This window comes from Vicia villosa, linkage group LG7, assembly GCF_029867415.1.
Source record: "Vicia villosa cultivar HV-30 ecotype Madison, WI linkage group LG7, Vvil1.0, whole genome shotgun sequence".
NCBI lineage: Eukaryota > Viridiplantae > Streptophyta > Magnoliopsida > Fabales > Fabaceae > Vicia > Vicia villosa.
In genome coordinates this window covers 53,485,327-53,511,896 of record NC_081186.1, presented here as the reverse complement: position 1 = coordinate 53,511,896, position 26,570 = coordinate 53,485,327, and the positions used below count along the sequence as shown (strand labels likewise).

The 26,570-nt window shown below is 35.0% G+C and overlaps 1 protein-coding gene across 2 annotated transcripts; it reads left to right on the top strand.

Annotated features, from left to right (window-relative positions):
- The first annotated feature begins 14,814 nt into the window (after positions 1–14,814).
- On the top strand, positions 14,815–20,731 carry LOC131620578 (probable ADP-ribosylation factor GTPase-activating protein AGD8). Of its 2 annotated transcripts, XM_058891703.1 has the most exons (7): positions 14,815–15,063; positions 15,234–15,352; positions 17,149–17,584; positions 17,724–17,969; positions 18,618–18,740; positions 20,078–20,176; positions 20,305–20,731. In XM_058891703.1, exons 1-7 carry the CDS (start codon positions 14,995–14,997, stop codon positions 20,410–20,412), a joined length of 1,200 nt encoding a protein of 399 aa, XP_058747686.1. In that variant the 5' UTR covers positions 14,815–14,994; the 3' UTR covers positions 20,413–20,731. The 2 variants fall into 2 exon arrangements, with proteins under 2 accessions (XP_058747686.1, XP_058747687.1); XM_058891704.1 differs by lacking the exons at positions 14,815–15,063; positions 15,234–15,352 and adding an exon at positions 16,705–16,733.
- Positions 20,732–26,570: the final 5,839 nt, after the last annotated feature.

Sequence of the window (26,570 nt, the reverse complement as noted above, 5' to 3'; positions counted from 1 at the left end):
GTTGGCTTCTTTTTCGGTTAGATCGTTCTTTCCTTAGCTTTTGTTTTACGCAATAGGATAGCCTCTTCATCTCCTCCCATTCTTAAATTTTCAAAATCTTCTCCCTTTTTCAAAAACATTCTTATGTTTGCAAATCTTTCCAAAACCTTTTTCTTAAAAAATATCTTTTGCCCTTAGTGGCTTTTCTTCAAAAGTTTAGACACTGTTAATTGTCGGAATGAGTGGTTATACCCCACGATTTTGAAATTGATTGATATAATGAGATCTTTTCCGCGTGAGAGAGCTAGTGGCATACTCGTCGATTTTATCCGAGTTGGAGCCCTTCTTTCATTAGCGATGCAAAGAACTCGTTTGTTCTCATGCTCAAGATCAATGGCAGAGTATTTCTCTCCGACGACGATAAAGTGTTTATTCGTTTTTAAAATGTTTTCCCTTTAAGCGGAACTACATTAGCTCTGACTTCTCCATTGCACCGAGGAGGTATGTAGGCCCAAAGCTTCACGCTTTGCCGAGCTTATTTTAAAATACAACAAACCCTTTTTTTAGCACACACGACACAGATTTTCAAAAAGGTTCCTGTGGAATACCACAGATATGAGGGGTGCTTAAAACCTTCCCCTCATATAATCAACACCCGAACCTGAGTTCTCTTTCTTGTTTTAAAAACAAAACTTTGGGTTTTTCGTTCTTTTCCCTTTTCCTTTGAAAAAATAAAGCGCGGTGGCGATTTCAAACGAAATATTGATTCGAGTCAATCTCATGGCTTCGATATCAGATTTTCCCCGCTACAATGACTCGTCCTAAAAGTATAGCCTAACGTACGACTTACTTTGACACCTATCAATACAGTGGATTCAGTCTAATGTATGACTCATCTTAAGTATATCCTTCAGATACAGTCTAATGTAACACCCTTCTAAACCCCCGCGACAATTAAAATAAAATCAGAGTAAACATAAAACAAGGGTGCCACAATTAAGAAAATAATGAAACCATAAGTTGTTTGTCATGCTTTATTAGGAACGATTCACAAATTATCAAGATACATCATCGACACAGCGGAATGTCATTCAACGGTATCGTAAGACATCACCAAAACATAAATCAAACGATACATAATCCAAAACAGTAAAATAGAGTATCATAAGTAACTCTTAAGTCTATCGTTCCCCAGTGTTACAAATCAGAGCATGACTCGACACGGACTACGGACTAGCCTATGAGCTATCCTCACCAATTCAAGATGTCGCTACTCCTTAATCTGAAAATGTCAACATGTAAGGGCGAGTCTCATTCGAAATTAATAAGTATTATACAGTCATAAGTAATAAAACATCATAGCATTATCATTCACCCAACCACAACATGTATTAAGATTTTATAACAACTGATCATACACCAAAATCAAACACATGCACATGAATGACTGACACTATGCATGTGGTACCATACATGGGCTAAACCCATCCAACTGATCTCTCATCATTAAGATACAGTCCAGCCGACACAAATTCCGCACAATGGGAATTATGCCCACCATTTGATCCACAACATCACCGGGATCCATCACCAAAATGCATATGAATGAATGTACACATATGACATACTTATAACATCACTGATCCGATGCTTCGCATCGTCTCATTACAATTCACCGTCTCATCACCAATAAGCATGTACATGTATTAACAATCATTCAGTTATATCACATATAACTATGTCACAACACCATCCAATCAAAATCAAATTCTAAGTGGCTACACCACCACAACAACACATTGTCACATTCACACATATATGTACATAATGATATAGTCCATTAATTAAATTAAATCAACATTTAAAATAAAATAGGACCACTGCCCATTTTATCAATTCATCACATAAAGCTTTAAATTAGCTTCGCAAGCTCAAAACGACGCTCAAAACGGATGTACGGTTTGAAAGTTATGGCCTTCAGAAAATTTGTCAAAATTTCGATATCATGCGTCGACGCAAACCCCCTTCAGGTCGACGCATTGGATTTTCTGTCCCCCTCGGGTATGCGCACACCGACCATGAGTCGACTCATGTTGGCCTTTTAAGAATCGATAGATCGACGCATTTGACACTTAGGTCGACGTATTTTGCGCAGATGCAGAATTTCTCTGCGATTTTAACATATTTCTTCTCCCAATCTCATCCAAATCGCACCAAAACAGTGTCATACCAAAACCCCCATCAATTGACATAACATAATGCAAATATAACACGTTTTAAAAGTCATCTAACACCAATCCATTCATCAAGTTCATCAATTGCATCAAATCAACATAAACAACCTAAATCCCCCAAAACCCCAAAATCCAAAACATGCAATCGAACCAAACAACAATCCTAATCAGTTCAACTACCCTTGATTATATAATAATCACTAACCCGAAGAGTTCCCCCTTACCTTTGAGTCGAATCTTCGAAGGTCCTCTTCTTCCTCTTCTTCTCCTTTTCACGTATCTCCTCTGTTTTTCAGACTTGCTCTTTTGCTTCTAACTTCCTCTTTTCCAATTTCCCTTATTTTATGAAAAATAGAAAATATCTCAATAAGGCTTACTTAGTTAACACCTCCCCTTTTGCTAACCACTACACTAAACCCAATTGTTTATTTCTACAATATTCCTCCATAATTTACCAAAATGCCAATTAATCCAATTAAATCATTTAAAATCTAATTAAATTAAATAATGGAAAATATGGGGTGTTACATCTAACGTACGACGTATTCTGACTCTCAAGTCTATCAAGCTGGATGGCATCTTTAAGCCCATCTCAATCAAGTCTTTCAATATCCTTGTGGCATCTCTAAGCCCATCCCCGATGGTGCAAATTTCTGGGTACTCTAGTGTTCAATCTCATTCCACCCTCAGATACCAAATGGGATATAAACCATTATGCATCCTCAGGTTTAAGAAGATTGAACAGGGGCAGCTGTCATACAATAAAATTTGCCCCCTCATTTTTAAAGACAAGAATCTTCAAATGCGAAAATAATTGAAGAGGACATCCTCTACCAAATTCTCCATTCCCATACACTAACAATCAACAACTCCCATGATTAAACATCAATCCAAAAAAAAAAACCTTTTACCATCGTTTCTGACCATTATGAATAATCTTCTGTCACTCTAGTTCCGGTTACAGCAGAGTGATAAATTTTCCAGCCTATCAGCCAAATTCTGAAACTACTGTTTCGATTTGCTCTGAATTTTTCCCAGAAGTTCAAAATCACAAATTCCTCGTTTTTCTATTTTATTTGATTTAATTTCTATTTTCATATTTTCAAAAAAATCTCAAAAAATTTGTAGCTTCGTTATCTTATTTTATTTGATTTATGATCGGGTTTTTATATTTTTTTGATTTTATTTTGATCACTTTTCTATTTTTCCATTTGTTTTCTTAACCGTAACATTGCATGGTTTATGAACAGGTTTCTTATGGATTGGCCAACTGGAAGGAGTTTTATCCCTTCACCTCAAGGAAGTTATTCGTATTTGGCCAAAAGCCTTTTGCCTTTTGGCCAAATCAAGGTTATTCGTATTTGGCCAAAAACCTTTTGGTATTTGGCCAAATCAGGTTATTTGTAATTTTGTCCATAATTTAATTTTCTTTTCTTGTGTTGTTGTTATTATTATTATTATTATTATTATTATTATTATTATCTTTATTATTAACATTATTACTATCCTTTTTTCAGGTACTTCCTTTGGCTAAAGAGAAGCGGTGCAGGAATATGAGTTTACCATTGTTAAGGCATAAAGCATTTGCCTCTTCAAAAATTTCATTGGCATTCTATGGACCTCCAGCCACACAATATCAGATCAAATTCTGGTTTTGCTTTAATTCATTTTTTTTTAATTATTGGTTTATTGTTTTATTATTTAAATTTTCACTAAAACCTTAATCTTTTTTTCTCAAACCATAAAATTCATGTTATTTTCACAAATCACTTAAAAAAATTTTTTATAAAATTATTTTGTTTTTTTAATTTAAATTAATAATTTAGAGTAATATTTATTGTTAGGTTTAAATAATTAATTTTTTTAATTTAGGTTAATTCAACAATAACATTTTTAGACTTAGGTTAATTTAATCAAATTAGGATTTTTAGGCTAATTTATTTTTAGATTTTCTAACCCTGATTTTATTTTTTGGCTAACTATTTTTTATCATGACTATTAATCACTGTTTTCCTTAACCCTTTTAATTTTTGATCTGTTACCTTATAATTGTTGAGGTTTTTTTTATGCGCGAATTCCTTCCTCACCTCATACTTTATGATTGTCGCATGTGCCTTTATTTTATTTCTGCCTTATTATTATTTTGGATTTTATTTTATTATTCGCATTACTATTGCTTGCTATTATTTTTAAATTATGTAACTGCTCACAGGGTGTATTGTTTGCTTTAAGGCTATATTTTCTGCCTTTATTTTTTGCCTAATTTTGTATCTGCCCCAAAGCCATGTAATAGTTTAGAGTTTTATTTTTTCCTTTTAATTTCCGCCTTTATTTTTCTGCCCACAGGTGTTTATTGTAATAGCGTAGGAACTTTTAATTCTGCCTTTATTTTTTCTGCTATGGTTAGAAATCCTAGGGAATGCAAGCCTTGAATTAACTTAGAATAACTAATTACAAGATAAAATATCTGAACTAAATCACTTGATTGTGCCACACACACACCTTTAGGGTAACCCGTCTTATGTTGCCTGTTGCCTTTTAATTACGATTCTAAAATAGTCAAGTCCCTCGAATATGAGGATACCTAAAGCAAATGTTGCCCTCAGTTCATAAATCATCATAAGATCATATGTCCCTTCGAAGTTGCCTTAACAAAAATGATCTTGTCCCTCGATGTTGCCTCGGTAATGATGATTGTCCCAATTGATAAGGTATCCTCACCGGTTTCCTAAATATTAAATGACTATTCTATCCTTCCCTGAGACTACCTACCCTCTATATGGTAGAGACAGTTTTATGGCGAACAATAATTTCTCAATGACCCTTAACATCTAATGAAAGGACTTCCTACCCTCTCATGGTATGGATAACCTTTTCAAACCGAAAAGCTAAAAGAACAATTTTTCTAACTTAGGATAGGTGCTCCTGATTTTGCTTACTCTATTCAAATTCAAAACTCCTTTTCCTAGTCATTTTCAAATACTTTCAAAAACAAGGCTACGCTTATTTACAAGCTAAAGTCCTTAACAAAGTTTTTACTATTCACACACTACACTTCATACATTTTGAAAACAAAATTGAGCTAAGCAATTAAGAGCCCATGGATAACCATGGATACAAAGGGTGCTTACACCTTCCCTCTGTATAACCTACCCCCCAAACTCAAAGTCTTTTAAAAGGTCTTTTTTCTGTTCTTTTAGCCTTTCTTATTGGATAAAATAAAAGTCGGTGGCGACTCTTGCTATCCGCAACATTTTAAAAGTCATTTCTCCCACCGTATTACACCCTTGCAATCGAAGGCTTGGTCTGAAAATCTTCTAAGTATGGAATTCTTACGTTCGACTTTCGTCCTCTGCTTCGACATTCTTACATTCGACTTTCAACACCCTTCTATTTCGACATTCACTTCATTCTTTGCTTGTAAATTTTCTTGTTAGAATGGAAGGGTCTTCTGTTGAGGAAACGTGTCCTACTTTGTCTGTAGAGTTTTTTCAGGGTAACAGCAATTACTCAAAACAACTTTTGCGGAGTCAATATACGAAAGTGGATAAATTAAAACTATATTTGCTTCCAAAACACTGTAATTAACACAAACCTAAGGGGGGAAATTATAAATACTCTTGTATATATGAGTTGGAGGAAGTCCAAACTTAGAGAACTATTGATGGAACGACTAGGCTAGAGTGTTCTGGTTAATCAAAAGTTTATTAAATTAAAAAATATATAAATTAATAATTTTAAAAAATGAGTTAAAATAAATTTATTATTTTAATATGTTAGTTTGCAAAAAATGTTTTAATAAATTAAAAAAAACATTTTTTAAAAAAACAAATTCGGGGTTTTGAAAAATTAGAAGACACGAGTACAATTAACTCAAAAGTTATTATTTTCAATTTTTAAAGAGAAAGCGACACAAATAAACACAAAAAGTTTAGCATTTCCACTTCAAAATCCTCAGGAGGTGCTCTCTCAGGTACTCTCAGGTAAGCAAAGATTTGACAATCTCATGTACTCATCCCTTTTCAACTTGAAGATGCACCTTTGTCTTTCTTAGGTCCATTACCTGTCGATGCTCCCTCTGAAATCTACACCACTGATGACAGAGCCTTCTTCCCTACCAACAGAGAATCCAGACCATTGATATCCTCCCCAAATCGTGTTTCCCTGCGTTTTTATGGAGTCATTGTTCATCACAAAATAACACGTTGGCCTATGTAAGGCCATTTCTACAGCAACAGTTTCATCAATGTCCTCAGCTTTAGTCGGGACGTTGAATTCTTGAGGAAGAATTGACACCATGTTGACTAGGATGTCGAGACTCTTCCCTGAGTCAGAAGCAAAGTCATCTGTTGCTTCGTTTGGATCTTTTGCCACAGGCTTACCAACAAACTCCTTGATTTGTTGCTTAACTGCTGAATCGACCTTCACCTTATACTGCTTCCTTTTGTAGATCTGGTCATTTGCAGCCTGTCTGACAATAGCAGCAGCTTGCCTCTCAGCCTATTTTCTCCTCTGGAAACGCCTCCATTGAGTTCGAATCATGGGATTTTTACCCATGTAATTCTCAGATATGTGGCTCTTTCTCTCAGAATGGATTTCCAGGTGGTAGTTCATTGGGGCTTTTCCCTTCCTATCCTTTTCAGCTTCGACAGCTTCACGCCTCTCTGCCGACATCTGAGGCTTAATCCAAGTCCCTTTCGGCGCAGCAGCTGTTGCACCCCAAAATTTGCCCATCTGATTTTTACTTCTAACTGGCTTAAGCATTACATTTCATACGCATACCTTCATTAAATCATCTAACATATCATGCATCACTAATCAACAAACTTAGCATAAGGATCAAGAATCAGGGTTTATTTCCCTATGATTGCATTCATCAAAGTTTTTATTGAGATCAACCGGATTAGGTTTACTTCACTATTCATTTATTAACCAAAAGGAGCCATTTATGGAGTTTGGACGCAATTATCTGGCGCACAGCACGAATTATAAGTTATGGTGCAATACTTATTCATATGAACAAAGGTGCTAGCGTATGACAAGCCTTGTGAGATTGAGATTCGTATGATGATGGCTTGGAAAAGAGGTCACTAGTGTGTGATTGACTTTTTGGTCAAAGTCAACGATGAAGGTTGACTGTTGACTATAAACACTTTCAAGATCTGTGATCTCCATCTTATGTTATAGTTGCTACTTCAAGTACAAAAAGGTGAAAGAAGAATTTGGATTCTAAATTAATACAATAAATGGAGGAAATTCTCATTCATCATTACAAGTTAATAGAGAGTTTCAAAATGCATTCAGCAGACCACAACCATACATTATGATCCAAAGTTCCTAAAAATTATTCCTTGATTTCTTAATCACGCTTTCCATCTTCTTTCCAATTCCAAGCCATCTGCACAAGAAATAAACACGTATCAATTCCTTTAAACCATCATAACAACCTTCCAAAACCAGTTACTAACTGTTATAACTACCTATTCCATTAACTAACAGAAACTCTCAATCTCCTAACCAACTAACAGATTTGTAACTGACTCTAACAGAGTTAACAGTTACTAACAGATGGATAACAGAACAAAGAGGAAAAAACCTGAAGATATATAACAGAACACTGATTATTCATCGAGGAGATTCTGCAAATTCACCTTCATCCCTCTCTTCTTTCACTCATCCTTCATCCACCATCATCATCTTCAGAACCACCACACTTCTCAGCTATTCACTCTCATGCAATCCACAATACTTCACTTCTTCAACCATCTCTCCAATCACCATTCGGCCACCATTTTACCACCTTCAATCTCCCAATAATCTTCACAAATCCTCTGTAACCTGGATCACCGATCTTAACTCCCTATAAGCTCTGAAACCCCTTCAATCGAGCAAGACGAATCGCAAGCAATCTTCAACCTTCAAGAAACAATTCTAAAGCTTCAATCTCTTGGTCTTTAACATCGGCACAACAACGACGATACGCGGAAATATTCAGAAACTCAAAAAAAGAAGATGAAAGAAGCTATGTAGAGGGGATCAAAGGGGCAAGAGATTAGAACAATACCTGGATATAACGTTGGGGTGCTCTTCTCATTGACGACGTAGAAAAGAGATCGGAGACAAGCCTTAACGGAACCGAAACAAGAGATAGAATGATCGGAGATTTCGCCGTCGAGTCATCGCGCCGCCTCCATTCACGCCCGTCGGAGGTCAAGACCGGAGAAGGAAAAAGAAACGCCACCGTTTGCTCGTTCACGAAAGGGGAAAGGGGAATGTGAAAGCTGAAAGGTCACACGATTCGCAACCCTAATCCTATTTCAGGTTTCTTTTATTTTATTTTATTTATTTTACTTATTCAATTAGTTGTTTTTTATTTTCAATAGAATCTGAATAAAATTCGTAATGGATCAAATGAAAACAATCCTGGGCCGAGTTAATAATCACACCCCCACGTGGCCCATCATATTTTGCTGAAAATCAATAACACACAAGAACAACTCTGGGCCATGATCTGACTGGGCCTTGCGCCCATATTGCTCTATGCACCATAAAATCCATATTCACACCCCCTGTTTCCATCTTTTTTATTTAGGTTAATTAGTTTTTTTTCAATTTCTTTTTAGTAATTAAAACTAATTTTCTACCATCTTTTTAGACCTTTAATACATAATTTTAGACATAGAAAATAATCACAAAAATATTAGTTTAGGCTAATTCTTTTATCTCTTTCTTGCTTAATTAGAGTTCCTTTGTTCTCACATAAAAAAATCATAAAAATAATAGCCTTTTAATTCATTTTAGTACTATATTTTGAATCCTTTTATTCCATGCCTTTGTACTATATTTTCAAGTCATTCTTTTAGTCAATTTTGTACTAATTTTGTATCATGCTTATTTGTGATTTTTACTTGTAATTTCACTTGTAGGTTTCCATAGATTTAGGACCCATAATATCCATAACTTTTAGGTTAGTCTTCCCCTTGAAAATCCTATAATTTTAGGTAGTTTCTTAATTAGACAATTTAGGAATTAACTTATCTTTTAGTTCATATTAGATTAGGTTCCTTTTTCTTTTCCTTTTCAACTTTAAAACATCTAAAAAAGGACGACGCGAATCATGCTAATACTCTTTTTTCATAGTGGGAAAGAAATGATTGGGGCGTAGGCCCCGATGTATGTTCTTTTCTACTTAGTGGGAGAAATGATTGAGGCGTAGGCCTCGATGTATGTTCTTACCCGCTATTTAGAGAAATGATTGAGGCGTAGGCATTGATGTATTTCTCTAATTTCTAAACACTTAAACTTTTAAGGCATGATTCAAGTCACAAATTAATTTCCCTTAAAAGACATAAAAAAAAAACACTTCAAAATATCTAATAAAGGCTCAGACCTAAACAAAGTAAGGAAGTGATGCGAAGCCTTGTAGTGGGTTTTCGTCCATCATGGAATTACACCTAAAAAACACAAACCAATCACCTCTCTTCTCTCTCTTGCCTCCAAGGCATTCTTTCTCCTAATCGGACACGTTATTTCCGCTCCATTCCCAGCTTAAGACTCCAGAGGTCGAGCAGCGGAGTGCGAATGTAACTGTTCAACTAAAAAACACAAAAACAAACAAAAACATGTGAGCCGAACTACGGCGCTCTGATTCCTGAAAAGGATACGTAGGCATTAGGTCACGGGGCCTAAGTGAGCACAACTATTTATAAACCTTGTTTTCCCCGTGTTTCTGTTTCTTTCATTTGCATGCATTCCCTTAGCATTAAACTTTAGATTTATAGATTTACACACCCTTTAGATAACAACAAACATAAGTGGATCCTGTGGAGTACCACAGACGTGAGGGGTGCTAGTACCTTCCCCTTGCGTAACCGACTCCCGTACCCTATCTCTGGTCGCAAGACCTTCTCTTATCCTTATTCTAGGTTTTCTGATATTCCTTTCCCTCAATGGGATAAATATATTAGTGGCGACTCTGTTCACATTTCGCGAGCGTGCGACAGCTGGCGACTCTGTTGGGGATGTGATAGACCTGTGCTGGTCCATTCTTAGCAAGTCGATCCTAGCCTTTGTTTGTTTCTTTTCTTTGGGTGTTTTTCTTTGTTTGTTTATATGCTTACATCCTGTGTTTATATGTTTGCATATCATGTTTATTTCTGTTTGCATATCATATTTACTTTCCGCATGCATCTGGACTATATTATGGGTCCCCGTGGGGACCACATATTTTCTCTGTTTGCAGGTTGGGTGGGATGTTCTATGAGATAAAAGGCCCAATACCCAGGCCATGAGTGATACCTTAGGAACTAGGAATAGAGTGGCCATGACGGACAGAAGACGTATGTCTGATTGCTCCGATCATGTATCCACGGGCAGAGCTTGGTTGAACGAGGCAATATCGTATGATTGCGCCCACTTTCAATCCTCTATTGGCTTTTTGACCTACCATATACTAGATCCTACCTGTGAGAGGGGTTGGGAAATTTTGTTTTGCAGGAAAACATGCCTCCATCCTACCCTATGCCCATTCAGACTATCTATCATAATCAACTTCGAACCTCTGAATCTGGAGGGTTCGACCTTATGTGACTTATGTAAAGGTTATCTATCCTAAATCAATGCCAAACCTCTGAATCTGGAGGGTTCGACCATATTTGACTTATACAGAAGTTCTACATCAGTTATCTATCAGAATCAACGTCAAACCTCTGAATCTGGAGGGTTCGACCATCTTTGACTCATGCACCACCTATTTATCAAGAAAGCAAAATCGAACCTCTGAATCTAGAGGATTCGACCATATCTTATTGACCATGAGGAGTTATTATCACAAAAGGCCTTGATCCTTGATCCTAATTCCTACTGCATTTGCATCATCATTAACATTTTTGCATTCATGCATATGCATCCATGGTTACCAAGACTCTTGCCTTCTTCCTCTCCATCAGATCAGACAAGATGATTCCTCCACACCGATATCTGACAAGACAACAGACAAAGAATCATGGGGAATTACAAACAAGAGCAAGCTACTATCACAAAATGCCATGCCTCCTCATGGGGGAACCTTCCACCAACGGAGCCTGAAGACTTTGTGTTTGTTAGAGAACATTTCATTTGCCTCAGAATAAAGACAATCTTGCCATTGTATAGATTTCTCAAGCACTTTCAATTGTATTACTTTTGTTGTTATCAAGTACTATCCATTGTAAGAAACTCATTCTATTTGAATAAATAAAAATAATGCAATATACATGTTTTTCTCAAATCATTTCATCTTCGTCATTATGTTCATTGATATTCAACTCATTTGTCTTAAGCAACTAAAAAAGGAGAATGATGAAAATCAAAAACACATGAACTACTAATCGTATGCTTTTGGAACAAAGATCTTGCTGACGATGTACATGCATTGTTTCAATTCCTAAACACCGGAGTTATAAGGGAGTGAAACCTTCGTCAACCCCTTTGAGCCTAAGGAGTAGTAGTTTCTTTTCAAAAAAATACAAAACCCTCAATCTTAACCAGGGGCAGGGTAATCTTCAATTAGTGCGACCGAGCGCTCAACATTCAGGTATTCCATCAGAGGATCAATCATATTTCATCTCTCAACAAAAGAAGAAGAGCACAATCCACAATGGATGTCTCCCATTCACTAAGAAGAAGGCAGTCACAACCTTTCAACAAGTCAATCACAAAAATTATACAACTTGTTCCCGAACGAGGTAAAAAAAAGGAATGAAAAGAACCCTATCAGCTAACTGCGACATACTTTTGACAAAAGTTGGGTCTATTTTCTTCCTAATGGAATAATCTAAACCCCCTGCAGCCGTCTGAACCAGTTCATGTTCAGGTACCTGCGTGAAACATTTTGCCTTAAGCTACCTAAACCTATTTAGGTAGTCGTCGATGGTCTCTGCAAACCTCCTTTTGATGTTTGACAGTTCGACCGGACCAATTTTTGAATGCCCCTTATAAAATTGCTCATGGAAGAGTTTTTCCAATTTTGGCCATGAATCGACAAAATTTGGAGGTAACGTGGTGAACTATGTAAACGCCGCCTTAGTGAGAGATGAGGGAAAATGTTTCACTCTGAGACTTGCGTTGTTCGCCATGTCTCTTGATTCAGTCAGATATCCGGAGATGTGATTGGCTGTCGATTCTCCTGTCTCTCCTTCGAACTTGGTATACTTGGGTATTTTCCAGCCTCTAGGTTTTTCTGTCTGCACAATGTATTCAGCCAGCGGGGAAGAGTATGTTGGCCTTTGTAGCGGGGTATTCAGTCTATTTTTGGCCATAATCCTTTCGATAATCGTAGTCAGATTATTTTCCATGGCCGCTTCTTCATGCTAATATTGTTCGACAAACTGATTAGCATCTTGTTGTCGACCCACCATCACGACTTGCGGGTGTCTCCCTCGTACCCCACCTTGATTTGGTCGCAGTCTGGGAATTTGATTTTGTTGCACTGTTTCATCATCCATTTGATCTTCTTCTGCAGGTGTATGCACAACAACCTGCCTATGGGCTTGAGGGGGTTGTCGACCAGACGTCTGAGGTGCCCCAGGAAGTTGCACAGTCGAGTGAGTTGATCGACCACCTGTCTATTCGACTCTGCTGATTTATGCACTATAGGATTAAAAAAGTTCCCATTTGGTTAGTTAACATGTTCACCAACTCATGATTGCTATCATCCATCTGTTGCCTAAGCACAGCTACGGACGTATTCGACAAAGGCACAACTTTGTTCTGGTTTGCCCTGTTTTGGGTGCTTGGCGTGGATCCTTGTGTGTCTAATACTAACGCAGGACTCGATGTCGACTGACTTTCAACCATTAAGGAATACGACATTCCATACATGGCTCAGCGGTCCCAACACAAGGCAAGTTAGGTCAAAATGGTGAGAAAGTAGTTCCCCTTGCTCCAGTGCCTCCTGGTGGGATTACAGGGGTATCCGCTATCCCTGTTCTCGTAACTGGTGCCTCTGTCGCTGCACCAGTCACTTGCTCAAGTGGGTTAATCACCGTATTTGAAGACTTCAGAGAATGAGGGGGTACTTCATCGATGTTATTTGGGTTATGAGGGTTTATCATCCTAGACCTAACCTTTTTGGGTGGGTTATGATATTGTTTGGTGTATTTCCCACTCCTAAGTTTCATACATATATAAAACGAAGAAATTTAGCACGATGGTCCCACTGGGCGTGCCATTTTTGTTTATTGTGGAAATTGGTAAACAACGGTTGGTCCTCCCAAAGCCTTAAAACCAAGGGTTACTTGCAAGATCGACCAGTTGATCTTAAAACCACGTGCTAAAGTTTGGAATTGTATCTGTTTTGTCGAAGTGTCTGCCTAAGAGACGGTTTTCTAAGGCTGATAACAAACACAATGTTTTTCCATACTAAATGCTAGATCTGACCGATAGGTGTCTCGTAACTGACGGGACAAACCTAGACTTAAGGATTTTTGGGTATGGACATACCGGCCTTGACCATCTGGGGTGACTCGTGACCACTAGACAGCGTCGACTCAGAGGTTGTTCTTTGATCGTAACAACCGGTCTCAGCCTACTTGGTTGAAATAAAAATTAAAAGATAAAGCAAATGCTGGTTAAAGAATACAACATAGGTAAAAGCTTCGAAACATACAATTAAAAAGTAAAGGATTTGCATTGAAAATAAAGATGGTGATTCACATACATCAAGACTTTCAGCAACTCTTGTTTTCTTAAGGGCGGAAATTGGGCTGAGTGTAAGCAAGCAGTTTGATTGTAATAGTGAACACACATTTTCTACATTATTCTGACCTATTTATAGGATTTACATGAAATAACTACCTAACATAATCTACGGCTAAGATTTGAATTGGCACCAACTGCTTCGTAAGATCCTTCTCCGCGTTTGGCGCTCTTGACACACGACCTTGGCCTGGTAACCGTCCCTTAACATTTCAAACTTTGAAATTTGAATTCTCGCGCTTTAGCTACTTCTGGTAACCGTCTCCGATTTTGACGCGTCCCTTGCCATCGAAGTCTTGGTCCGAAAATCTTCTAAGTATGAAATCCTTATGTTTGACTTTCGCCACCCTTCTATTTCGACATTCACTTCATTCTTTGCTTGTAAATTTTCTTGTTAGAATGGAAGGGTCTTCTGTTGAGGACACATGTCCTACTTTGTCTCTAGAGTTTTTTCAGGGTAACACCAATTACTCAAAACAACTTTTGCAGAGTCAATACACGAAAGTGGATAAATTAAAACGATATTTGCTTCCAAAACACTGTAATTAACACAAACATAAAGGAGAGAATTATAAATACTCTTGTAATATGAGTTGGAGGAAGCCCAAACTTAGAGAACTATTGATGGAACGACTAGGTTAGAGTGTTCTGGTTAATCAAAAGTTTATTAGATTAAAAAAATATAAATTAATATAATTTTAAAAAATAAGTTAAAATAAAATTTATTATTTTAATATATTTGTTCGCAAAAAATATTTTAATAAATTAAAAAAATTCATTTTTTAAAAAAACAAATTCGGGGTTTTGAAAAATTAGAAGGCACAAGTACAATTGAATTAACTCAAAAGTTATTATTTTCAATTTTTAAAGAGAAAGCGACAGAAATAAACACAAAAAAGTTTAGCGTTTCCACTTCAAAATCCTCAGGAGGTGCTTTCTTCTTCCCGTAAGCACCCCTGAGATTCACTTTCAAAACCCTATTCATATTTTCAACTATCAAATTACAACAATCCAATTTCCCTTTCAATTTCACCGTCGAATTTCAATGGCTTCCGACGGTTTCACCGACAAGAACGCCGTGTTCAGAAAACTCAAAACCAAATCCGAAAACAAGGTTCGAAGTTCTTTCTTATATATATATATTTTCAATTTTCACGCTTCTGTGATTTCAGTTACTCGATTTTGAACTTTGATTCTCGAGATCCGTTTCAGATCTGCGATATCTGTGTGTGCGTTCTTTTGATTTTTGAAGTTTGATGGTTTTTTTGTTTGTTTTTGTTTCAGTCGTGCTTCGATTGTAATGCGAAGAATCCAACCTGGGCGTCAGTACCGTATGGGATCTTTCTCTGCATTGATTGCTCGGCCGTTCATCGGAGTCTCGGTGTTCACATCAGCTTCGTGAGGTGAGTTGTTGATTGATTTTGTTAAATGATGATTTTGGTTGCTGATTTTTTAAGCTTCAGTGTTTGTGTCAGTTTGCAATTTGATTGTGTAGCTGATTGGTTAGTAGTGTTAGTGCTGTGTTGTGCAAGGGTGAGGCTTGAATTTGCATGTGGATGGATTTAGAGTGGTGTATTATTTTTTCTGTTCTGCGCCTGTTACAGTTGTGATTAGCTAGTAATTTGTTAGTAGCTAACTACTCGTTCACTCTTAACAGTGTTATTACTAATTTTTCCAAATCAAATGGTTATTGCTTGCATGGTCTATGAAACCATATTGGGGATTTTGCCTCTTATTATGTGTAGTCAATCCCGGATAGCGGCGTGGAGCGGCCGACCCCAAAAATTGAATAGCGGGATAACGTATAGCGGGATGGCCACTATTTAATCTTTTTTTGGACAAATTACATGAAGAATAATTATAAACATACAACATATGAAGTGCAGAGGGAAGAACAACGTGCATAGAGAGGTGAGAGAGGAACTTGTGATTTTTCTTTGGAACAGATGAAGTGCAGAAACATCGGGGAAGAACAAAGTGCATCGAGAGGTGAGAGAGGAATTTGTGATTTTTCTTTGGAACAGATGAAGTGTAGAAACACCGTATAAGGAAGGTTAGGGTTGAGTCTCATCTCAAATTTGATTGAAAAACCCAAAATTACCTTTAAAACATTTTAAATTTGAAGGGTAATTTCGGTTTTTCAGAGGGAAAAGGATAGCAAGACAGAAACTGCTCCAGGCCGCGAACCGCTCTGCCTGCTGCCTGCTACCCTATAGCGGCCACTATAGTGTTCTGCACCGCTAAGGCTCTTCCCATAGCTACTGGCCTCAGCTCCGCAATAGTGGGATAGTGTCGCTATTGGCCGCGATTGACTATACTGCTTTAGAAGCAGTCTAGAATAAATAAATGCTGGTTGATATTTATATCCCAAGTTAATTTTGGAGCACATGCAGTGACAGAGCTTGGTTATGGCATGGTTTTACTTTTTGCAGCAGGTTTGGAATGCTAGCACCATTGTTTTTTCTCGTAGCTGTTATTTGTTTCCCTTGAACTACTTTACTGAGTTGCAAGGCGTGTTTAGATTGGAAAATTACTGATGCTAGTTATTTCCTTTTGTTTCTTGAGTTGCAATTTATGATAGCTACTTTTAATGGAGAAACTGATTAGCTAGTTTAAAATAGATGATGCAAACTTGGAACCACCTAATTTTTTTTGATTATTTATTTGGAGAGTGTTTTTCACGAGAAAACTCAGTTATTGCCACCGCAATCCAACATTTTAGTTTGGTTTTTCAGGGTATATCTTAGGAAAAAGTTGAGCAGGAGATTTATTCCATTATACCGAGTAAGATTTGAAAGGGTTGTTGCACTTAATTTCTGAATCAAAAGTGATTCATCTAGCCTCAGTTTACTTAACTAAAAATTTAATATCTCACCCTGTTTCTGTGTTTTTGTTTTATAATTAGTTTTTTTTTGAATAACTTTGTTATATATTTAGTCGTTCCGTGAATTGCATTACAATCAATGGAGAAGAAGCAGTACATTGCTCCACATATTTGTTTTGTATTTAGTTATTATTCTAAGTTATTATATGAACTACATTACAATCAACAGGGAGGAAGTATTACTGTACTTTGTTTTATATTTAGTTATTCTACAAATTATATTACAAACAATGGGGAGGAAGTAGTGCTATACTGTAGTAGAAAGAAGTGAGAAGGCAGAAACAATTTATACTTAATATATATTTTTATATGTAGATCTACAAACTTAGACTCATGGACTCCTGAGCAACTTAAAATGATGAGCTTTGGCGGAAACGGTAGGGCAAGTGTTTTCTTTAGACAGCATGGTTGGAACGGCGATGGTAAAGTAGAGGCGAAGTATACATCCAGAGCTGCAGAGTTGTATAAGCAATTGCTTTCAAAAGAAGTTGCTAAAAGTATGGCTGAGGAGGCTGCCTTGTCTCCATCCCCTGCAACTGCTTCTCAGTCTGCCGAAGGGGATAATGGACTTCCTGATGTTAGGACCACCGAAGTCCCAACTGAAAAGACTTTGGAGAAACCAGAAAAGACTGAGAGCACTTCTTCACCTAGAGCTTCATATACTGCAGTTTCAAATAATTTGAAGAAGCCTCTTGGAGCAAAAAAAACTACTAAGAGTGGGGGGCTTGGAGCCCGTAAGCTCACTAGAAAGGTATTCAATAATGCAAATAGTTATTTTTGATTGCTGATCGTTTACAGAAATTGCATGTTGGTTTACCATCATTGTGTTCTCTATTTTAATTTGGTGACTTGAGTTTTTAACTAATTATTATTATCATAATCAAATGCAGCCAAGTGAGTCTCTATATGAGCAGAAGCCCGAAGAAGCACCTGTGCCAGTTTCATCATCGACAAAGAACAACTTGCCTTCTGGGCCACCTCCAACATCTCGGTTTGAGTATACAGAAGATATCCAAACATCTGAGTTAAATTCTGGAGGTCATGTGTCTGCACCAAAGTCATCTAACTTCTTTTCAGACTTTGGAATGGGTAGTGGCTTACCAAAGAAATCTGGGCCTAGCTCCTCAAAAGTGCAAGTAAGCCCTATGCCTGTAACTCTTGCCCCTGCATAAATACTTCATGTAGTAAGCTTACAGAGTTTATATACGATTCAGTTCAAATTTTGATATATTTATCCAGTTTAATGTTTTAAACCCCAGTGAATGCAATTCTGGGAGAAACTGCTAGCATGTTTATGAAAAAGATTAAATGCTTCCTTACATGTGTAGGATTACATATTTTCAAAACTTTTTCTCTACCAAAATTTTAATGCAACACAAAATATCCTATATATATATATTTTACTAGGGATTTCAGTGTAATTTGGAAAACTACGAGTTTGCAAGTGCAGTGGTTGTGTAATACTATTGTATCATTATTATAGTCTGAGATGATTTTGCAGTAGGACCTTCAATATTCTTTAAAGCTACAATAGATGTTGCCACTCATCCAAGTGTTTTTCTCAACAAATTGATTCAACTGCTCAATAATTTTTTGACCCCGCAGTCATGCCCCTTATATTCTTTTGTATGTGTTTGTATAAACCTTTAATATTCTTTAAAGCTACAATAGAAGATGCCACTCATCCGAGTGTTTTTCTCAACAAATTAATTAATTCAACTGCACAATAATTTTTTGACCCCACAGTCATGCCCCTTATATTCTTTTGTTTGTGATTGTATAAGATTCAGGAAACTGATGAAGCAAGAAAGAAGTTCTCAAATGCCAAGTCTATTTCTTCATCCCAATTTTTTGGTGACCAGAGCAAGGCTGATGTGGATGCTCAAGCTACTTTATCAAAGTTTTCAGTATGTGTCTTTTCCTTTAGTAACTCAATGGAACAAAGCATTAGTATGAATGCATATGTAGATTGTAGATGTTCAATACCCTGCATTGACGCTGTGTTGAATGGATTCTTTCATATCGCATACTATTGTCATTGGCAGGACTTATACTATCTCCTAAATTTCCACATTCAACCCTGAAAATTTTGGTTGCAAACACTCCAGTCCTAAAAATGCAAAAGTGCCATCTTAGTCCCTAAGGAACTGATAATATAATCAAACTAGTCTTTAGGCACCAGACCTTACAAGGAGTAATATGATTTACATTTGTGATTCATGCATATTAGTATTTAAATTGGGCTTTTTGCATTATCAAGGACTACTATTTATACAACCAAAATTTTGCTTGGACTAATTAGGCCGCATGCTGTATACTAACTTATATGAAAAGTTTAAGGGCTAGTGATTTGTGTTTTTTAGAAGTGAATATATTTCATATTGAAGATTAAATATGAATTGTTTTGTACTCCCAAACCAGTGTTTAAATAAAGATAAGTAATTCAGGACTTGTTTTATAGGTCAGTTTTTTTCCTTCTGTCTGACTGTAGGGATCACAGTTTTACTAGTAAATACCATTGTGGGAATAATAAATCAATGATTGTGGCAAACCATTTTTATCATACATAATTGAAGGCCTGAAACTGTTTCTAAACACAACATCAGTGACATTTTTCTCATTAATCTTAATTGTATAACATAAGTATACATATTTATTAGTAGAAACTCATTTGCTGTTGCTTTTTAGTATAGTTTCATAAATTAGCAAACCTAATACCCTTTTTCATCAAAATGGGTTGTAGTGTATTAATAAATGGAATTTAACCCAATGCAGAGTTTGAACTTGCTTTTCCTTGATAAAATATTTATCTTTTTGTTAATATTATTCGTTATATAGGCTAGTGTTGGTTGAGTGGGATGAGTGAGAGAAAGGAAAAGTTGCAAATTTCATCGAGTGATTTGGCATTTATTTGGCGTAAAGCAAATGAAGTGATGGAATTTCAGTTATATATAGATGTATATTGAGGGATTAGGAAGGAATTTCAGTTATAGATGTTTTGAGGGATTGGGAAGAGCTCTGTTATGTTAACGTCTCTTTGTTATGGATAGTTCCTTATGTTGAGGGATCGGGAAGAGCTCAGTTCCGCAAATTTTCTCTTTCTTTCTTGGATTTTTTTTTTTGTCTGTCATGGAAATTTCCTTATTCTCCCATATATCTGCAACCAAAAATATGAAGAAGAGGAGGGACCAGGCTGTTAAATATTGGTACTTAGTAGCAGCATTAATCCTTTTGTTATTTCCAGGGTTCATCTGCTATATCCAGTGCCGATCTTTTTGGTGACTCAAGCGATAACAATGTCGATCTTGCTGCTAGTGATCTTATCAATCGAATATCTTTCCAGGTATTCCTTACATTATACTGGACTCAGACTTAACTGTTCATAATCGTTATTCAAACAACAAAACTATTATATGATTCCCGTGTTGATATTTGGTTGCATGGTGATCCTTTCACTCCTTTATTTTACAGGCACAACAGGATATATCTTCCCTCAAGAACATTGCCGGAGAAACTGGGAAAAAGCTCACCTCCTTGGCATCCTCCTTGATGACAGATCTTCAGGACCGAATCCTCTAAAATTGTATGTTGTGTATTTTAAGAGAACCTCTGGTGTTTACTGATACCCGCCGTTTGTGTTTCAAATGTAAAAGAAGAGCTCAATAGATAGACAATTTTTTATGAACAAAAATAAGACTTTTATATTCAGGTTTGTCATTTAGGCTGGTGCTTTGATTTTGTGTCACAGGAGTCATGTTTTAAGGTTCCTAGTATCTTATAGATGGTTTACAATTTACTTTTTTCTATTGGTCAATGCTAGTTTGTCGCAAGTTCAAGAATGTTACTACTATCTTGTATCAATTTGGTAAATACTTTTCTACTATTACATATTTTTTAACCAGTTTGACTTGCTTTTGTTTTTCTTGATTCTGAAACAAGCCTTAACCCACTCAGTTGAATCGGTTACATGCATCAAATTCTGCCATAACCATGCTTTGTTGATCTCGAGATTTTTCTTGCTACTTTAAAATTAAGTTAATTTAAAAATTAAAGTTAGAAATATGAATTCAAGAAATAATGGTAATAGATTCTCTCTTTGGTTTTATGTGTAGGGATGTAAATGGATATTTAAGGGATGGATACTGTGATAATATCTGTTATATATCTTTGGATATATATGATATTTGTGATGTTTAGGAATATCTATGGATAACATTTGTTATTTAAATATAAAAAAAGCTGATATCATTTAAGCAGATAATCTGTGAGTTTTAAGGTATTCGTAGATGTTTACGTATATCTATGGATAACATTTGTTTTTTAAAATATAAAAAAAAAACTTTTAACTTTTTTTTAAAGACACAAAAAATTATTATCATATAGTGTCCATACAATTCCCTCTCTCTTTAACAATAAAACTTAAATATATGACCAAATATGATTTGTTCGAAATTTGAAAGGATTTATTGAAAATAAATTTTTAAAAAAGAAATACAATTTTTTTAGAAGAGTAAAAGATAAGATATAATAAACTAATAATATTTAAATAATTTTTTTAATCTATCAGTGGATACGGATATCCGCAGACACAAATATTATTATATTTGCATATGTATTCACTAACAAATGAGTATTTAAATATTCATGAATATCCATTAAGCTATCCGTCCTGTATCTGTGACGTATTTTGTCTGCAGAAACCTACGGATATGAATTTTTTTGCCATCTCTATTTATATATAATAATTTTTTATTTTTTTAGATTTATTAAATAATTGAAGTATTTGGATAAAATATAGATTAGATTAGTTATTCAATAAATTTTAAAAAATAATTTTTTTTCTTATAAATAAGTCTAGAAGAAATAAATAATGTAAAATAAATAAAGTTACAAAAGATTTTTTAACATTATATCCTATTTTTTATTTATAAGATATTTTAAAAAGTATTATTTCACAAATTTTTCTTTTATGAAAGAAAAGTTTATGTTTGAATATATTCATGAAAAATGAAATGAATAATAAATTTTAATGTAATGATTAAATTTAAAAGTTACAAATTTTAAATTTTAGTAAAATGAATTTTAAAGATATATCAAGAATCACACCTTTAAACTTTAAAATTGGTTAGTTGGATGCTAAAAATGTTGTGGACAGTGTGATTACTCCAAAACCAAACGATTTGGATTTCGGTGCTATTTCTTGCGAATGTAATTGCTTATTGACTCAGTTATTTAAGAATTTTTATGTTAAGTTCATTAGGAGACAAGCTAATGAGGTTGCTCATGCTTTGACAACCAAATCACTCGGATTTCAGTGTTATTTTTCGCGAATGTAATCGCTTATTGACTCAGTCCATTAAGAACTTTTATGTTAGATAAACTAATAAAGTTGCTCATGCTAAATATTATTATTAATGATATGATTTAAGTTTTTTCTATAAAAAAATACTTTAAAAGTGATTATGAATGTTTCAAAATAAATATTAAACATACACTTAAAAAAGTTAAATAGACGCAAAAACACATCAGCATTAAATTTATTTGATATGCACACCAAAAATCAACATGGATTTTTTGATGTCTTATTTTTTATTTTAAATCAAAATTTATTGCAATACACGTTTCAATTTATTATAAGTTGTGAGAAAATAGTACACGTGTAACCTTAAATTTACATGATATAAAAATGATACATATTACATATATAGCAGTTGAATATACCTTCTTCAATTAAAAAGAATGTTATAAAAAGTTTCTCAAAATTAGAGTTTTAAAATTGCGCGAGAGTTTGATAAGATGCGTTAAAGATTAATTGTACGGTTTATTTAGATTTTGTTTGAGAGTTTGAAAGAAAAGAGATGTAAAAATTTTAAAAATATGAAAAGATAGAGTGAAAAAAATAGAAAGGTTTAGGTAGAGAGAGGTTTACGAGATTTATTTTTATTTATAATACAAAATTTCACTAGTTTGGGCAAATTAGAAAATTGTATTGGAGGAGGGATTTCAAAGATTTTGAAGAGGTATGGTAAATTGTTCAAATATAATGTGTCGTGATAATATTATGAAAATTAAAAATATGATAATGATAAATATTTATCTATCATTCTAAACAAAATTATTTTTCAAAAAATATTAAATATTTTCTATATATTTTTTTTAAGTCCTCATTTCCCCTCCCCTCCTAGCTCTCAAACTAAGTATGAATAAACATAAAATAAAATGAAAATCAGATCGATAAAATTATTAACGAATAATTTGTCAATTAATTAAATTCAATTCACAACGAGATGGTTGGATTACATTTTACAAACCAAATTCATAATTTAATATTATAGATTTGTAAAAATTATAATCACTTGAGAGAATGTTTCGTAGACAAAATCTAATACAGACCGCTTAAACAATAAAATACTATGAACAGTAAATCTAACAACATAAAATTCTAGAAAGCAAAACATACAATGGTAGAAAGTGATAAACAACCTAAGAACATGCAAATTATACAAAAATTGAAAGAGATAGATAAAGAGAGTTGTGCACCAATATTTGTATTAACTCAATGGTCTTTATTTGCACCTAATTCAATCTCCAATGACGAACAATTAAAAATTAGTTGGCTTTCAACTAATTTAAAATTATTACAAGTTTCTTTTGATACTATAGATAATGACTAACCAACTTAAAACTTAAAGTCAATTGCTAAGCAAGAGATACTCAAATCTTGATTTTCCTTCGGTGGTACGTAGCATGTAACACCCCAGGTTTTCCAAATTTTCCATTTACTCACGACTTTAGCCAGGCAAAGTTCTTACTTTTTTTTAAAGAAAAGTTGTTGATTTATAAATCATCAACAACTTTATTACAAATAAACGTCGTTGCCAAGAGTTGAATCAAGCTTAAATAAAATTATGTTTCAAGTCTTATAACTTGTGATTTAATTGAGTTGACTTTTATTCAATTTGCCCTATAAAAAAAATTGAATGGTTTCAACCTGTGTAAGAATTAGGGATAAATATGAGGTATATCAACTACGATAAAGCTAAATTGAAATTACTATAAAATGGTAAAATTAAAATTACAATAAAACGATAAATAAACAAAAAATCTAAAATGCCACAGAAAATCAAAATACAGATGAAACCACATGGTTACCGACGAAGCAAATTCAGGACATAAGAATGCAAGAAGGCGTTTCAAGAGATGAAGAAATTTTGGGCAGCCCCTCTAGTGCATACTGGCACGTATAGGGGAGCTCCCTTATATTTGTACCTATTAGTCATTGATTTTGAAATAAACTCAGCCTTGATACAAGAGGAAGACAAAGATGAGAAGCAGTCAGTAAGGTCCTTAGGGGGGACTGCGTTACCAGAAGATACAGTGGTTTTCCATTTGCCGGATTTGAGTTGTAGACAAAGTGACAAATGCATTTAATGCTATCTAATTAGGGATGCAGGAAATATGGGTAGGTCATAAGTGACTCCTATTATAAAGACGTTTGGTCATCATCATAGTTACGGGAAGTGAGATCGTCAAACGACCAACAAACATTAACCAATTGTAATCCAAGACCACCACATTTGGAGAAATAAGAGCAAACTCGTTTGAAAAATAGATTCCATCGAGACACATTAGTTGATGGATGACCAGTCTCGGGAAAACATTTCTCCCTACACAACTCATACTTGAAGGGTTGTGCACATGTCTGGTCTCTCTGAGGGCTTTACAAAAGCACTTCGCCCTTACATGACTCATGGTTGAGGGGTTATGTACACATACAATATCTTGGAGGGTTTTAGGAAACACTTCACCCTTACATGGATGATGCTTGAGAGGTTGTGTACATGTCTATTTTCTCGACATGTCTTAGAAAAACACTTCACCCTTACCTGGTTCATACTTAAAGAGTGGTGTACATGTACGATTTCTTAGGTCGGGTCCTGAAGTAGGAAGGAGCCAACCAGGAACCTAATGGAGCTCACCCCAATTAATGATCCACCCAAAAGAGTAGGGTTATACTAAAATAGTCAATGGGAAATATTGGCTATGTCGACTCACATTTAACATAAGTCAATATTTGATTGAGATATGACTAAGATCGTATTTATGTCTCCTGATGAGATATCATAATTCGAGATTTGGAATAATAAAACTTGATTTCCAATCACCATTAAGAGATCATATCAATCACGAGCAATCATATTAATTTGTCTCTAATAAATTTTCGTGTAAGGCAGGTCAGAGCTACTACATAAAGAGAAGAGCACAAGAGGAACATTAATTCACAATTCATTAAATTATTTGGACTGTGGTTTTTACTGATCTTCACTAGTAAGTTTATTATTGGTGTACTATTACGAGTACATTATAATATTAACTTTCAGTTTTTCATTTTTTAAATTAAATTATTTTAGAGATAAATGAAGTTTTGTTGGATATTTTTCAAATAATAGTAAATTTTTGTTTGATATTTTTAACATGTAGAATAAACAAAATTTAATTTTAAATATATTTTGAAATAAATAAATGTCCTAGGCCGTTCGCAAGGCCCATAATGAATGGTCCGACCTACAAGCCTTTAATGGCACTGTAACCCATTCTTGGGGATACATCGAGCTCATGGTCTCCTTAGAAGAAGAAAGGATACCAGGATTATCGATTTACAATTCCTAGTAGTTCTTTGAAAGAGTGTTCAAAAATGCATCCTAAGTCGGTCCACCTTAAGATGAAGTACCACAAAATTCTTGACTATCTAGTGACATAAGCACATACCTTTCTGAATCAAAAAGTATCTACAAGGCTTTATAGCAAGACCAGAAAGAAGGCGAAGACAAAGCCATGGAGAGATCAACTTGACGTCCTTGATAAAATAGCTGAAAAATATGGTTATCCAACCTCCTACAAGTAAGGTAGGTCTTTTCGACCAAACAAGCAGATATGGATAATCTGGACGAAGTCGAAAACATCTACCATGTGTCTTATGGCCAAAAGCAATGGCATACCACTTGGTTATTTTAAAATTTTCAGGTACATATTTTCACAGAAATATATTTTTTATTTGTGGTTATGAAAGGGAACAATGAGTACAAAGTACGATCAGAGAGATTAAAGACACATCACAAAGGCTCAATGGTGTTATCTCAAACACCACATGCATATGACTAAATCAATCAAAATCCCCAATGCAAATGTTCACAAAAAAAGAAACCAAGTCATAAAGTGGATAATAACTGGATTTCCCCCTCTTGTTCGCAAGCCACTCTAGAGGTTATGGTGAGTTCTCCTTACATCAACTTCAAATCGGGTTTTCACCTAGGGGAATGGTAAGGGGTACTTACCTTTGGCCAGGAACGATCCCAGAGATGTCCAACAAACTTTAAGCATAAACTCAGAGGTAAAGTTAAGTCTTAGAGAAACAAACTCAGGCCATAATCGACACCACAAAACATGTAAAATTCTTGTAAATAATAAGATGACGTGTATATATATATATATATATATATATATATATATATATATATATATATATATATATATATGTTACAAGACAAAAACATCAAAGCTTCACATATTCCTAGTACAAGAACACTGATAAAAAATACTACACTGTTAGTCTGTCAAATAAACCATTTCTCACACTCGATAGCCTGATTAAGACAAACTTGATCATGGGAGACCTGATTGATAGGATAAAAATAATCCACATGCTTTAGGGATCTCTTAAAAGCACATTAGGAAAT

Bases quoted from the DNA above. Each gene is read 5' to 3' on its own strand.
- LOC131620578 (XM_058891703.1), top strand. From the start codon at position 14,995: ATGGCTTCCGACGGTTTCACCGACAAGAACGCCGTGTTCAGAAAACTC. The intron at 18,741-20,077 runs GTATGTGTCTTT...TGTTATTTCCAG, and splicing joins CTACTTTATCAAAGTTTTCA to GGTTCATCTGCTATATCCAG. The intron at 20,177-20,304 runs GTATTCCTTACA...TTTATTTTACAG, and splicing joins TCAATCGAATATCTTTCCAG to GCACAACAGGATATATCTTC.